Genomic DNA, 16558 nt, shown 5'->3' on the forward strand with positions numbered 1-16558 from the left:
TGTTACTAGGTAGCTGATGATGTGCTAACTGATGTGTGGCGTATTTATGATCAGGTACTATACATAGTGCAGTGATCCTCTGTTTGAAGGCGTCCTTTCATGTCACTTAACAGTTGTTGATCCCCTGTCTGAACTCTAAGGTTACCTATGACCATCGCCACTAGTACCACTGTCTTCCCAACCATTCTGATAATCAAATTACGTTCGGCAAACGGGTCTCATCTACACAGCTGTAAAATCTACATCCGCGTCCCAAATGGCACCCTGTTCCCTATATAGTGCACTACTTTCGAGCCCTGGTCAAATGCAGTGCACCATATAGGGAATAGGGTGCCGTTTGGGACACACCCTAGACTTCTCATTCTCTCTACCTCACAGCATCATGAAGGCTCGATGGAAGGGACAAGTGTAGAATTTTCTAGCACAGCCGTGGGTGTCGAGTCTAGAGCGCCCCAGTGTGGCCACGTCTGATACAGCCGCAACTCTGCAGGTACAGCAGGCCGCCCCGAGTCTCTAAAATGTGTCCCAAATTACACCCTATTCTCCATTTAACCACCCGGGCCCTGGTTAAAAAAAATATTTTAAAAAAAGTACTACACTACATAGTGAATAGGGTGCCATTTTAGACGCAAAATATTTCCCCCGGTAGCCGTTATTAAAACCTATCTAGACTAGCGTCTCATGTTCAAGATATGGAAAGGTCTAAAATGGTATAATGACAGGCCCTTCATCTGACCTGCTCACTGAAACCCCTAGTGAAACCCCTACCCTCTCATGTGCTCAGTTCTTCCTACTGGACATTGGCTACATAACTACTGTGATGCTGACTGCAGTCTAGCAGCTCACATCAGACCTGAACTGGCCAGTGAGAAGATCTCAACGTCGGAGAAGAGGAGATGAGAGAGAAAGAAGGGGAGGGAGAGATATAGATAGACGGGGGAGGAGGAGGAGAGAGAGAAGAACGTCTGCGAGTATCTCGTCCCCAGAGGTGAGAAAGGAATGCTTTCAGAGACTTCTGTCACGTCCCACACGCGCTCTCTTAAGGAGGCCTTGGGACGGATAGGACCGTGCACGGGCCTGCTGCAGGAGGCGGCTCCACTCAGGTGCCTCAGTCCACCTTAACCAGCAGCCCATGCCATGCTGAAGGTGTATCTCCTCTAGTCCGGGCCTCTCAATCATTTATAAGCCTAAAATCATTACCCATTCAGATCATTTAGGGCAAAGGCAATGCCTGTCACTTCCCCAAATGTTATTCCTGGTTTCAGGTGTATTGGAGGGCCAAGTGGAGTGTCAGAAAAAAGTGTTTGGAAGTGTTTGGAAACAGAGGGTCTAAATTGTAAGCCCTTGAATTAATCACTTAACATATGGCATATTGCATTACTTATACTCTGCATTGTCCTGGTTTCTCTTTCATAAATAAGCGTCAATTTTATTCTTAAATAGATATATTTTTTCATGCCGATTGTAAGCAATGCAGACAGTTGCCACAATCATCGAAACGTGGGAAACGTAGATAACGCTCGTTTAAAAACAGGCAAATCAAATCCCCGCTGATCACGTCGCAGCGACTGTCTCCCGGGAAAAAGAAAGGGAGAAACATGGAAAAAGATCTGCGCCATCCAGAGCCCAGCGCCATCCAGAGCCACCCAGAGCCCAGCACCATCCAGAGCCACCCAGAGCCCAGCGCCATCCAGAGCCATCCAGAGCCACCCAGAGCCCAGCGCCATCCAGAGCCCAGCGCCATCCAGAGCCCAGCGCCATCCAGAGCCCAGCGCCATCCAGAGCCCAGCGCCATCCAGAGCCATCCAGAGCCCAGCGCCATCCAGAGCCACCCAGAGCCCAGCACCATCCAGAGCCACCCAGAGCCCAGCGCCATCCAGAGCCCAGCGCCATCCAGTGCCGAGAGTTTCTATTCTTGCCATTCTAAAATGTGTACACCACCTCTATATATAGCAGCTCTGAAATATTCAGCATCCCCCCCTCGATCCTCACACCGCCGAGCATGGGGATAGCTGCCTGCTCTGCCTAGTGCAGCTCCACTGGAATACCAGGGAATCAGAGACTTCAAAGAAATGCGTGTGAGACACTGCACTGTGTGTGTGTGTATGCTCACCCAGACCCATCCCAAACCACCAGCAACCCAGGGGATACTGAATCAGAGGTCTTCACGGGTCCACCGCAACTCAAAAAACCTGAGACCCGGCCCGAACCCCCGAAACAGGTTAGAGTGCAAACGGGGCCTTGGATCTATGCAACTACAGCTGATATACCGGAGTGGACCAGACCACAGCTCTGCATAAAGCCTATTGCTTTTAGGTTAATAAGGGGAAGTTGTTGACTTATATTAAGCCTAGCCAACTACACATTAACCTGAATAACTTAGCTGACAACAAATAAATCAAGTTGTTATTGGGTCCGTTCGGGTTTGTGAAGGAAATCGAGGGGTCCAGTCCTGGTTGGATCCAACTTTTTGGACCCGTGAAGAGCTCTACAGAGAATCACTGGATGCCTTAATACCAAAACTGAACATCCTTTTACTCCGTAGGATCAGAAATGACATATCTGGGTACTGCAATGTACAGCACAATGGCTACATGCATCCCTGTAACATGTCCTTGGAGAAGCATAGCTAGGCAGTGCCTGTGTCCCAAATGGCGGCCTAATTCCCTATTGAGTGCACTACTTTGGGGGTCAGGTCAAAAGCAATCCACTATATAGGGAACAGGGTGCCATTCGGGATGCAGACAGACGGTGTTTCATCAAATAGAGAGCCAGTTCTCTGGGAGCTGAATGTCATTGTGCCATGGTGTGCTATTCCCTCCACTTCCCCAGGGCAGAGAAAGGCAGAGAGAAGAGAGAGCGAAATACAGACACAGAGACAGCGAGAGAGAGAGAAAGAGAAAAGAAAGAGAGAGAGGAAAGAGAGAAGGGATAGGAGATGGTACAGAGAGAGGGATAAAACGGAAAAGAAAGGGCGGGGCCACGCTGCAGAGAGACAGAGAGAGGGGGACAGGAGAATAAGGAAACAGGAGAGGGAGTACAGTAAATCTCACAGGGATAGAATAAAGAAGAGGATGCATAGGAAACATGGAGAGCCACAGAGAGAGATACTGATAAGAGAGGAGCTTCCAGCCCACCCATTAATTTGCAGCGGGTCAGCACAGCGGCAGAGATCATCCCACTGCCCATCACTCCTCTTCCTGACAGGACCGTGTGGGATGGAGGGAGGGAGCCGAAACCCATCCCACCACTCCACTTCTCTACCTCTGCCGTGCCAGATGCCAAGGGCCCTTATTAGTGTACCCTTCAGCCCCGGCCTTCAGCTCTGGCCGTGTCAGAGACAGAAAACAGAGAGGGAGCCGCTGGACTGGAGAGACTCCCCCTGTAAAGCCGTCGCAAGCTAAAACTTCTAAAGACACGGCAGTAGGCGCATGGGGAAAGCGTTTGCTTCCCGTTGTAGCTCCATCGTTCGTTTTCCCCCTACAGTGACTCCATCTTGTTGTCATTACCAAGAGGTGTCAGGCTGATAAGTCTCTAAAGAATAAATTACTGTCACCTGGGTTTTGTCAAGACAAGAGGACGGTTATATCGACGAGCACAGAGTGGCTCAATAGAGAAGGCCTGCCAACAAGCAACCTCAATAACATAACTGAAAATCATCCTTAAAATCGTGAATACAACTTTTTTTCCCCTTGACAAAACCCGGGATCAAACCAATGAGTAAGACTTTTTCTTGTGATCCAAGTAAACAAATAACAGTTGATGTGAATCTCAGGCTTGTATGTCAAGCACTATAATTTTAGACAGAAATATGTGTAATACCCCAAAACACTACCACCAGCTAGCTAGAAAATAAACAGACAATTTCATCCAACAATTCAAACGCAGTCCCTCTCTAGGAGCTGATCATTTGGTTTGAAAGACAGAGAGGAGGAGAAGAAGAAAATCCTGAACAGTGCACTTTTCAAATGCTCTGCTCAAGCCAATGTGTTGCCATGGCGACGGACATTGTAAAGGAGGGGCTTTTCGCAAGACATTCTGACCTTAAAGGAAGGTACGTAAACATCACTTGCCAGAGCGAAGGCCTGGGAAAAATGTCTACATGTGCAGGGAGATTTGAAATAAATATCCAGGCTCCATTGTGGAGCACCAACAAAGAAGAGTATCTTAGTAACTAGCACAAGGCGGTTTTTGCCTCCGCAATAAAACACACTTTTTTTTTTTTATCACCGGCTTTAGCCTAGGCCTGTAGATTGATGAGGAGCTTCTTTAAGCAACAGATGAAAACTGCTGGCCCATAGCTGGGACAATTTCTCAGTCAGACTAAGTCTCTGTCCCAAATGGAACCCTATGCCCTATATAGTTGGGCAGGGGACTATACCAGCATCGTCACAGCCCTACTATATAGTGCACTAATTTTGAACATAACCTAAGTCGGCGTGGTCCATCATACAAATATTGACCGACCATCATAACAACGCTATCTACTGGTGGTGCATACTAGGGCTTGTAACCGGTTCAGGGAACAGAACCGAACAATTACGTTTTTCGAGGAACAGAATCCGAACCGGGAACGAAAGTGATCTACACTGTTCCAGAACAGAACCGTTATTTTAAAAGCATGGGAAGCAGTTAATAACGTTATTTTACAATACGCCTATGCAAAGCCCTCACTCTGTCACTCAGAAACGTATTCCAGTGTCTGCCTGCCAGCTGAAAACATTTGCCAGTGTTTGTGAGCGTGTGTGTTGCCCCTCCAAAGCGTGCAACCGACTGATATTACAAGCGTTATTCCAACATTTTTAGGGAGAGATTTTACGGATGCTAGTTCTCACGTTTCACATTGGGTTAATTAAGTACAAAAAGGTAAGATGTTTTTAATTCTGGTGCCGCTCTGCGCACACTCAAGCTTGTTAGCTACAGTGCCTTGCGAAAGTATTTGGCCCCCTTGAACTTTGCGACCTTTTGCCACATTTCAGGCTTCAAACATCAAGATATAAAACTGTATTTTTTGTGAAGAATCAACAACAAGTGAGACACAATCATGAAGTGGAACGACATTTATTGGATATTTCAAACTGAACTGCTCAACTGAAATTGAACTTTTTTGGCAACAATGCAAAACGTTATGTTTGGCGTAAAAGCAACACAGCTGAACACATCATCCCCACTGTCAAACATGGTGGTGGCAGCATCATGGTTTGGGCCTGCAGGGAAGATGGTTAAAATTGACGGGAAGATGGATGGAGCCAAATACAGGACCATTCTGGAAGAAAACCTGATGGAGTCTGCAAAAGACCTGAGACTGGGATGGAGATTTGTCTTCCAACAAGACAATGATCCAAAACATAAAGCAAAATCTTCAATGGAATGGTTCAAAAATAAACATATCCAGGTGTTAGAATGGCCAAGTCAAAGTCCAGACCTGAATACAATCGAGAATCTGTGGAAAGAACTGAAAACTGCTGTTCACAAATGCTCTCCATCCAACCTCACTGAGCTCGAGCTGTTTTGCAAGGAGGAATGGGGAAAAAAATTCAGTCTCTCGATGTGCAAAACTGATAGAGACATAACCCAAGCGACTTACAGCTGTAATCGCAGCAAAAGGTGGCGCTACAAAGTATTAACTTAAGGGGGCTGAATAATTTTGCACGCCCAATTTTTCAGTTTTTGATTTGTTAAAAAAGTTTGAAATATCCAATAAATGTCGTTCCACTTCATGATTGTGTCCCACTTGTTGTTGATTCTTCACAAAAAAAATACAGTTTTATATCTTTATGTTTGAAGCCTGAAATGTGGCAAAAGGTCGCAAAGTTCAAGGGGGCCGAATACTTTCACAAGGCACTGTAGCTAGCTCTGGTCCAACGTTAAGCCGACTCTCGGAAGTTCAAAGACATTCAAAGCCGGTCATTGCTAAAAGGGATCGTCGATTTGAATGAATTTACTTTTTGTAGCAGGTTTAGAAGAACTTAGGCAACAGGTTAGGAGAATTAACTTGGCAGATAAGGATAATTTTATTAAGGTTAGGAAAAGGGTTAGAGTTAACAAAAAAATAAACTTGACAAAGGCTGGATTTCTTCTATACATGATAAGCCGCTCCTCCGTAGGAAAAATTCTGTGGTCCTAATTCAGATAACGCAGCGCTACTAGCTAAACCTCCTCCAAGGAACAAAGTAACAATAAACCTGTACTTTGTTGGGATATGAATCGGTTCAGGACTTTATTTTGCGGAATAGTGTAACGAAACAATTTTTAAAAATGTAAATGGCTCTGTTTAGGGCTGTTGCGGTGACCGTATTACCGCCACACCTGAGGTCACTAGTCATGAAGGCAGTCAAATTCCATGTGACCGTTTAGTCACGGTAATTAGGCTTCTCCAAGCTTTGATGGTGCTGATGGTCATTAGTAGCCAAGCAAACTTGGTACTCAGCACTATTGTCCTTCTAAGCACTCTGACACCAATGCAAACCAATCAAACCCTTAATGAGAGCCCATGAGCTCATGTTGCACAACATTTCTATAGGCTATGCAATCGCGTGAGAAAACAGAGTGATGGCCTCTACTAAAAACAGGAGGATCCCATCAGCTTTCTATAGGCTAGGCCTACTATATTTATTTCTCAACTTTCCTCATTTTAAGCACATTGTTTATCTTTACAACAGGAGTATAGCCAACCTGGCTGGCATGAAAATGAACCACGGGAAAAGCGTCCTCCATTCGCTATTTAAGCCCATAGATGACATGTCTTGAAGCAGGAGAAACGGGAAAAAATACAGGTGCATGAAAATGGTCCATTCTAAATCAAAACAAATTTCACACATATTATTTAGTATATGTAAAGACAAGATTCAATCAAGAATAGTCCGACGGGTGACAATATTAGCCTATCACTTGTAAATTATATATTTAGTAGTGATGCAAACCTTATCAAAAACATATGCTGGGCCCATAGGCCTATATGTTTTGATAAGATAACTAAAGTGGCCACATCTTTCAAAAATTAAGCACATTAAGCCACTTTACAAGGGGTTTAGAGCCTAACTGGCATACATAAACAGTGTGAGAGTTTCAAGTTTGGGGAAGAAAATGTTCACCATAAAAATGCACCTTCATAATAAAAGCATTACATGCATAATCGCATTTGCGGTCACTTTTGATAAATTGTGTTTTCCCGCTAATGTTACATTTGCGCTTATAGCCTACTGCTGTGTGTACATTGCTGCGCTTATAATGTGAAGAAATGGCCTAAAGGTTTATCATCAACATTATAAGCGAAATGTTCTGTTCTGACAAAAAGTAAATGTGGACAGTTCTTCCAATATCTTCAATATGCACCTCGAAATTGGATAAGGACGCATCCAGTCGCGTCCCCGATGTGTCTGTCTTCACTTGCAGCCTGTGAGAAAGACCTGCTCACGTGATGGGAGAACCGTGTGAGTGAGAGGCGCTTAGGAGCACGCTCAACACAGAATAGCCTGCATGTGCGCACTCCCTCAAATCGTTTGGAGAAAATATTTATATTTTATTCAGCTGTGTTCAATTGTATTCTTCATACTATAAAATAATGCCACGGAATTCTAAGCAAATCTTGTCTGCTAAATTAACTAGTGTAGCCCACAGCCATATGGCATAGGTCCTGATCTGACTAACATTAGGACAACTCAAGAGTATGCTATTCTGTTCTTCTGAAATAGACTACATTTTCTTCATATCATGCTTCTTTAGACCAGTCTAAAATAAAAAACAGATTTATTGTGAAGGTGTAGGCTATATTAACATGGATTTATTTGACTTTTTAAAATGTTAAATGTAGATGTTCCAACGGTCTGCATCAGTGGCTTGTAGGTGTAGGAGCAAGGAGATGCTAAATGGGTTTATGTTAATTAACGGTCGTGAGACAGACAGTTATTTGCTTGACAATCACCGGCGGACGAAATTTCGTGACCGCCACAGCCCTAGTTCTGTTCAGAATGAAACGATTGGGGAAAAGACAAATCGGTTCCAACCCCTGGTGCATACACAACAGTCCCTTTTCCCTCCATGCCAGAGGGATCATTGACCAAAAGATAATGTTGTTAATATCTTCAACAACAACAAAAAAATGACTTAATATGCAGGAATCATAGCCAAAATGTGAAGGGGGGTAAAAACGGTTTGATTTAAAGTCTAAATGATCTGGCCCTTCATCACAAAATAGAGCTGGTCTAATATCTCTTTATAAGCGTGAGGTGATACCGGGTTGGCACACGGGCTGCAGCATAAAATGGGTTTCTTGAGCCAAAACGCTCAACTATAAGATGACGTTTAAAAATCTGCCACTTCTCTGCAATGAATTTAAAAAGCATTTTGCAAACATTAGTAATTAATAATTGCGGGTAAGATTTGAGAGTCAGTCCGAGAGAGTTTGAGAGGTAATATGGTTAGTATTGGGTATTTCATGTTGGTGAATAAAGTTAGTTCATACCCACATTTTGACGGTAAGTCAATCCGATTCATCCACAATTTAGACAATTTGAAAGACTGGTAAATCACCCGGACAGCAGAACCTTTGAAGAGTGAGCTAATATATATATTTTTTAAAGCAGAGATTTCAATCTCGATTCAACTCTGAGAACTTTAGTGCCCTCGTCAAAACTAAAACAAAGCCACTTGAAAAGCCTGACTTAAACCGTTACCAGTTCAATTCATCGTTCACTTCATTTCCGCAGTCAAAGGAACTTTTTCAGTGGCGTCACATTATGGCCACATAAACCCCTGAGATGTAATACTCAGTCTCTAATACTCTTTATCGGGAGAGGGCTAATATCACATTATAAAAACGGAAATACGCCTTTCATGTCATCCTGTGGTCGGTTTGTTGAGTGACACAGCGGGGTGCTTTATTTGGCCAAATGAGAGCAGTTGGGTCCCAGCCCTTTTCTCTGTTCACACACACACAATATACCTGGATGTGTAGCCAACATTAAGCAGTGCTTCCTCTCAGAAAACGTATGGACGATCAGTAGCAAGAAACAGTCATAGAAGTTCAAAATGAAAGAGTACAAAACCATAAAGTGGCAGAGGCTGGTGTGTTCCACTTCCTAGCCATCGTGGACTTTATTACAAGAAATCCAACCGAAACAAATTAGCAGCCGGGCCCCAAACAAACGGGGCCGTAAACTACAGTAAGAGACAAATTTTTATTTAAGTTTGCCAGGAGGGACATAAACCAGAGGGGTTTCAAACTGTGACATAGAATAGAGGTGCATTTAAAAGTAAATCTCTCCCCCCCCTCTCTATTTGGGCTCTATTGTGCTGTCATGTTGTTCCGTCTTTATGGACTCGCAGAACACGGGCCTCTGACTTTTTTTTTTCTTCTTCGGGATAATTAATTCAAACGAGGAAGTTCGCGGAGCCTTACAACTCGATTATTAGGCTGTCCTTTTGAAGTTTTATTTTAGGGCGGAGGAGGGAGGCCGAATCAGGCCCTAAATCACGGGGGCCGATGTCGTGGTGTTGAACTGTTTGCAGCGTCTGGCTTATTGGAACGGCTTGTCAGGATGTGGCGGCCGCCGAAGACCAGATTGTCGCCGTTTCATGGTTAATGAGGTTTTTGCGGCCGCAGTTTTACGGTCAACTGATGAGAGTCAGAGAAAGAGTAATGACCAGGCACCTGCTGCTGCCACTAGACATCCTCTCAAATCAGACAGAGACAGACAGAATGTAAACAGGAATAGATAGAGATTCTTAAACAATGAAAGGCAGGCAAACAGAATGATCTACTCTGAAACCTGCTCTGCTTAAGCCAGTCAACTCAACAGCCATTGGTCATAATCAAAAGGATGAATGACCGATGAAAACTGTGCTGTTTTGATAAGGCACAGCGGAAAAATTCAAACAGTTGTGTGACAACGGAGAAACCAATCACAAAAGATCACGAGTTCATCAATACTACAAGAGCATGTTAAAACCAAAATACACAGGTTTTAGCAGGTTGTTAGCAACTGTGCATTTTGTACCTTTTTTGATCCAGCAAATCCCTCGGACTCCAGAAAGAAATAGGCAAAGGGCATCAGGACGAAGAGGCAGAGATTGGAGAAGAGCGACACCAGATTCCACAGGCCTGTATGGGCAACATTTTATCTACTTAACAATCAATCAATCAGTCTTTCAAGAATGTCACCAAGCCAAATACAACATGACTGAAATCACAACTTACAATAAAACACCTCCTCCTCAGACCTCAGCTGCATACTAAATGCCACCCTATTCTCCACAGTGCAATACTTTTGACCAGGACCAATAAGGCTCTGGTCAAAAGTTGTGCACTATGGAGTGCAATATACAGGGAATAGGGCGCCATTTGGGACACATCTCTTGAGTCATGAGAAAGAGTTGCTTTGGATAGATAGAAAGCACTGCTGCGTCCACTGGACACAATCCATTCCTGCAGTCATCTGCTAAACCGTGGACTCTGATGACCCCTTGTGGCTGGAAAGCAAGATTTATTTACTACCCTGATCTTGTAGATAGATGTATGGGTGTGCAGACCTTTGTTCTAGGAAAGAACTAATCACACCTGTTTCAGCTAATGATATGTTAATGACTTGAGTCAGGTGTGTAGAATGTGGCACCCCGCAGGCCACCGGGACTGTGGTTGGTGACTATTTCCATTGGGGTCATGTTTTAGGCAAACTTTGCAGTCATGCACAAATATAAATCAAGTCTTGACAAATGTAATTTTCTCTGATAGACCACCAGGGTCTGTCCAAAATGGCACCCTATTCCATTTGAAGTGCACTTCTTTTGATGAGGGCCCATATGGCTCTGGTCAAAAGTAGTGCACTTAACAGGGAATAGGGTGTCATTTAGGACACAAACCCACCAGTTTCTGTGGGAAGCAGATCTTTGTGACACGATGTATAAAAGGAGCGATTCTGTTATGTTACATGTGGTTAAGTGAGCGAAAAGCACTCAAAACAAGGAAGTCAATCCACATTGAACCTCTGTCCTAAATGGCACCCTATTCCCTACACAGTGCAATATTTTTGAACAGAACCCTATGGGTCCAGGTCAAAAGTAGTGTACTACATTGGGTGCCATTTGGGACGCAGCCAAATAATAGAACGCTATGTGAATGCCAGTACTGACCATGGATGAGGGAGCCATTGAGCCACTGAATGTAGTAGTTTCTGGGGAAGGAGAGCAGGATCTCATTGCTGATGATTGAGAAAGGCAGGAGGAGAACAGCCCCACCCGACATGGCCAGGGTGAAGGTGCACATGTACAGTCTGTGGGGAGGAGCCACACACAAACACACACAGAGTGAATGAGAGGAATTAGTAAGAAAGTCTAGTTTGCTGTGGTATCAGTTTTGTTAAAAATAGAATCCTTACTTGCTTTAGCAATTTTCATATATGCCCATTGATTCTTGAAGAATATAACTAATGAATTGTTAGTTTTACGCCAATGTTTGTAAACAAACACTGTACAGCCTCAAAACATGGTTAAAACTATAAAACTTGTTTGTAATTAAGAATTCTAGGTTTAAGGAATTGTTAAATGACATGTATCGTAGTATTTATTCATATAAAATTGTCAGTGTCACAGCTCTGCACATCAGCATTCAAATACATACAATGGCGACATTCATGCAGCGGGCTATGAATCATTTGACAAAATTGTATTACTCAAGTATAACTGTAGGCCGGCCAACTGTCATTTAAGGATTAGTGTTAGATTACACGTCGCATTAATAGCGACTCTGCCGGTGTATACAGTGTGACAGGGATTAACAATAAGCGAATTAAGTTGTTGAGTGTCCCAGGGAGCCTCCCAAATGGCCCCCTATTCCCTATATAGTGCACTACTTTTGACCAGAGCCCTATAAACCCTGGTCAAAAGTAGTGCACAGCACTACATAGGGAATAGGGTTCAATTTGGGACGCACAACAGTCGACAACTTAACTTAAATACTAGTGGTGTGGATGGCCACTTCAGTATCTATGAGCTAAATCTCAATATGACCCTCTCCCCCCCGACAACCTGGCATCCCAGCTGAGCAGGGGCCTGGGCTGCAGCCTACACGTGGAGGTTGCCAGATTCTGCTGCCCAGAGGACGACACCACACCATCTGCTCTGGTTCTCCGCGGGAGGCGGGCAAGGTCGCCGCTTTGATATATGGCTTGAGAACCTAATTCATTTAAAATGTTGAACCATTTACTTGGCTCAGCCGTTTCCCCTTGCAATATCACCGTCAGCTGGACCAAAGAGGACAAATGACAAAGGGGGCCGCAAACATATGGCCACGTAAAGGCCATTGTTATTGCTTTATTAACAGAGTTGTGTCAGGCCCTGCGTGCAGTGGTGATGCAACGTGAGTGACAAGTCACATCAGCCATTCAAACCGAGACAGGCTACGCTGTTGTTTCTCCAAAACCAGACTGCCTGACCCTCAGCCGTTCCACATATCTGATTTATTCCAACATTAGCACACCTGATTCATCAAAACAGGACTTGCTGATTGGTTGGCTCGTTGAATCAGGCGCTACTTGGGGGGGGGGGGGGGGTCAAATATGTGGAATGGCTGAGGGTCACGGTTCAGGAAACACCGAGATACTAAAAGTAAAGCTATTGCTCAACCGCTTTATTGAAAGTAGTTCCACTCACGATATTCTGTTGACGACAGCATCTTCATCCTCCTGGTCATCTGAGGGAAGGGAAACCACTTAGTCACAGCAGGTACAGCAAGTGAACCTTACAGAGACAGCCAATGGGCCTCTTGGGACTACAAACCTCATGTTGCCTGGTTCAAATCCCAGATGGTACGACAATTAATGCATCAATGAAACTTAGGGAGTCCCTTTTTCCTACAGTCCTAGTCTACGGACCAGTACCAAACGGCAATATATTCTCTATATAGTACACTACTTTTGACCAGTGTCCACAAGGCCTATGTAGGGAATAGGGTGCCATTTGGGATAGTTTAGCTACTGTACTGGGTGCAGAGAAAAGAACAACCTAGCTTTTGTGGGCACAACAATCCCCAGAGGATCTTTGACGTGGTCTACTTTTAAAGGAGCTTCGAGAAACCAGGGCGACCTGGGCATCCCACATTTGTCCAAGAACAACGGGTGTAGAACAGACTTCACGATGCCTCGTTAGAGTGATTCGTCTTTGATTCTACATATTGTCCAACTTGCAGTTAGGCTGGCTATAGGACCCTTTTTACACATGATTATGGACCATCTGTCTATAATATCAACACACTTCAATGTGGGTGTGGGGTCATTATTTGCATCGTATGGAACATAATATGGAAAGCCATATACGTTCATCTTGACAGAATTGCTTCCCTCTGAATGAATATCAAAAGGGTGATTGCATTTGCTGTCCACTACTGGAAATGCATCGGATGTACATGCATTTTCACCAGGTACAAGTCTCATAGTATAATATGCTGGGTTGGGGATATGTCTTTCTGTCAGTCAGACACAGGTCAGCTCCTCGTCACTCATTTACCATGAGGTGTGTCTAATGTACGTTACATAGTCATATACAGTCTTTACACATGTGAGGGTCTATGTGCAAACACAGCATGAACAAAAGACAGAGCTTTGCAATATTTGCTGTGGAAACAAATGGGACTGTGTGTGCAAGTATTAGGTGTGCGAGTACTACATAGATTTTTTTTATTGATAGATGTGAAGTTGGTACCACCGCATATTTTGCTATTTTAAGTACAATATTCACCATAAAAACAGAACATGACCACTAACCTGTTTTCCTCTTGTACCTGGTGATGATGCAATACGACACAATGTAGAGTACCGCAAACAGTAGGAAACAAATCTGAAAAGACAAACAAAAAACAATTATGAACACTTAGAAAACTGCCCTAGTGTACATACATGATCAAGGTTTACAATATCCGGCATGGCGCTGACGTGAACGCGTAGCACAACTTGACACACTTTAGTAGCCTCCCCTACAAACATGGGCGCCATCCCAAATGGCTCCCTATTCCCTACTGAGCGCACTACTTTTGACCAGGGCCGATGGGGCTCCATTTCAGGAACCTGATATGGTACTACTACATTTACTATACTAATACAATAAACAGGCGACACGTGGTCTATGAAAGCTAGTGTGTTAGGATATGCATCATTGGCATCATGTACCGTATACATGGAGTTAGTTCCTTAGGACAGCTATGATTGACGGAAGTTGGGATAGTTGCCTGGATGAATACCAGTCATGCATGTAGCCTTGATCAGGTTACAGACAGACCCCCCCCCCCCAGGAAAGGCCTCTCTCAAGTCTAGGTAATTCACTCATACAGGGAACGAATAGCCTGGGTGGGACGGTGCCGACACTGTTGCTGCCCATTATTCAACAGCACCTTGTCTTGTTTAATGAATACATGCCCAGTCTACGTCTCAGAGTAGGACAGCCGATGTCGGATCAGGTCCCTTGTGTCCGTGTGATCTTATTCATGATGATCCAAAAGTTGAAACTGATCCTAGGTCAGCGCTGAGAGACTTTATGAATCAGGTTACAGGCCACACCACACCCAAAGCAAATTGTGTAAACAGAATAGTTGCATTTGATGTCGAAGGCAGATCTTACTTCACATATATTGTTCATGTAAAAAAGGCCCTAAGACTGGGTTAAACCATAAGTCATAATAGTTTGACACGAGATAGGCCAACATTTCCAATTTGAACGAACGCCACAAACTAGGCTAATTCATTAATTAGTCGACATGCAGCATGATCTGGAATTAGGCGTTCTAACAACGACTGAATGAAATTTTCAGAGTGCCATTCCCAAACCCTGGTCCTCAGAGACCCAGCATTGACAGAAATATCCCACATTCCCCTTCGGACAGTGGGACAGACAGCAACTAGGCCTAACGTTAGAATCATCCTCCTCTGCAGCAACGGCAGCACTATCAGCACCATCTCCACATTACACAACACGACAAGAGTCAGCAAGAGTGCAGGCAGACAAGACACATTCAACCTGGCTAAAGTACGCATAGATAAAGAATGGCTAAAAAAAATCTATAGTAATAATAATAATAATAATAATAATAATAATAATAATAATAATAATAATAATACACACACACATACATACATACATACATACATGCATGCATACATACATGCATACATACATGCATACATACAGTGAGGGAATAAAGTATTTGATCCCCTGCTGATTTGTACGTTTGCCCACTGACAAAGAAATGACTAGTCTATAATTTTAATGGTAGGTTTATTTGAACAGTGAGAGACAGAAAAACAAAACAAAAATCCAGAAAAACGCATGTCAAAAATGTTATAAATTGATTTGCATTTTAATATATATATATATATATATATATATGAAATATATATATATATTTTTGTATACCTTTATTTAACTAGGCAAGTCAGTTAAGAACACATTCTTATTTTCAATGACGGCCTAGGAACGGTGGGTTAACTGCCTTGTTCAGGGGCAGAACGATAGATTTTCACCTTGTCAGCTCAGGGGATTCAATCTTGCAACCTTACAGTTAACTAGTCCAGCGCAATAGCGACCTGCCTCTCTCTCATGGCACTCCACAAGGAGACTGCCTGTTACGCGAATGCAGTAAGCAAAGGTAAGTTGCTAGCTAGCATTAAACTTATCTTATAAAAAACAATCAATCATAATCACTAGTTACCTACACATGGTTGATGATATTACTAGATATTATCTAGCGTGTCCTGCGTTGCATATAATCTGGCTGAGCATACAAGTATCTGACTGAGTGGTGGTAGGTAGAAGCAGGCGGGTAAACTTCCATTCAAACAGCACTTTCGTGCGTTTTGCCAGCAGCTCTTTGTTGTGTCAAGCATTGCGCTGTTTATGACTTCAAGCCTATCAACTCCTGAGATGAGGCTGGTGTAACCGAAGTGAAATGGCTAGCTAGTTAGCGCGTGCTAACTAGAGGGATGGAAGCTATACTGTTACACTGGCAATACTAAAGTGCCTAAAAGAACATCCAATAGTCAAAGGTTAATGAAATACAAATGGTATAGAGGGAAATAGTCCTATAATTCCTACAACCTAAAACTTCTTACCTGGGAATATTGAAGACTCATGTTAAAAGGAACCACCAGCTTTCATATTTTCTCATGTTCTGAGCAAGGAACTGAAACGTTAGCTTTCTTACATAGCACATATTGCACTTTTACTTTCTTCTCCAACACTATTTTTGCATTATTTAAACCAAATTGAACATGTTTCATTATTTATTTGAGGCTAAATTGATTTTATTGATGTATTATATTAGGTTAAAATAAGTGTTCATTCAGTATTGTTGTAATTGTCATTATTACAAATAATAAAATAATTTAAAAAAGCTTTTTTTTTCTCTTTTTTCTTCTTCTTTTTTTATAAATCGGCCGATTAATCGGTATCTGCTTTTTTGGTCATCCAATAATCGGTATCGGCGTTGAAAAATCATAATCGGTCGACCTCTACTTGAGATGTTGCTTCAATACATCCACAAACTTTTCCTCCCTCATGATGCCATCTATTTTGT

The 16558-nt window shown here is 43.2% G+C and overlaps 1 protein-coding gene across 2 annotated transcripts in view; it reads right to left on the reverse strand.

Moving 5' to 3' along the window:
* Positions 1-16558, reverse strand: part of lmbr1 (limb development membrane protein 1) — a 55638-nt gene that overhangs the window by 30262 nt on the left and 8818 nt on the right. For both annotated transcript variants that reach the window (XM_036944285.2, XM_036944284.2), the window contains exons 2-5: positions 13758-13830; positions 12649-12688; positions 11131-11270; positions 9999-10102 (exon numbers count right to left, since the gene is read on the reverse strand). In XM_036944285.2, the coding sequence (XP_036800180.2) occupies positions 9999-10102; positions 11131-11270; positions 12649-12688; positions 13758-13830 (357 nt within the window). The remainder of the gene's footprint in view (positions 1-9998; positions 10103-11130; positions 11271-12648; positions 12689-13757; positions 13831-16558) is intronic.

Source organism: Oncorhynchus mykiss, chromosome 15 (assembly GCF_057628025.1).
Source record: "Oncorhynchus mykiss isolate SJ-2025 chromosome 15, ASM5762802v1, whole genome shotgun sequence".
Taxonomy (NCBI): Eukaryota; Metazoa; Chordata; class Actinopteri; order Salmoniformes; family Salmonidae; genus Oncorhynchus; species Oncorhynchus mykiss.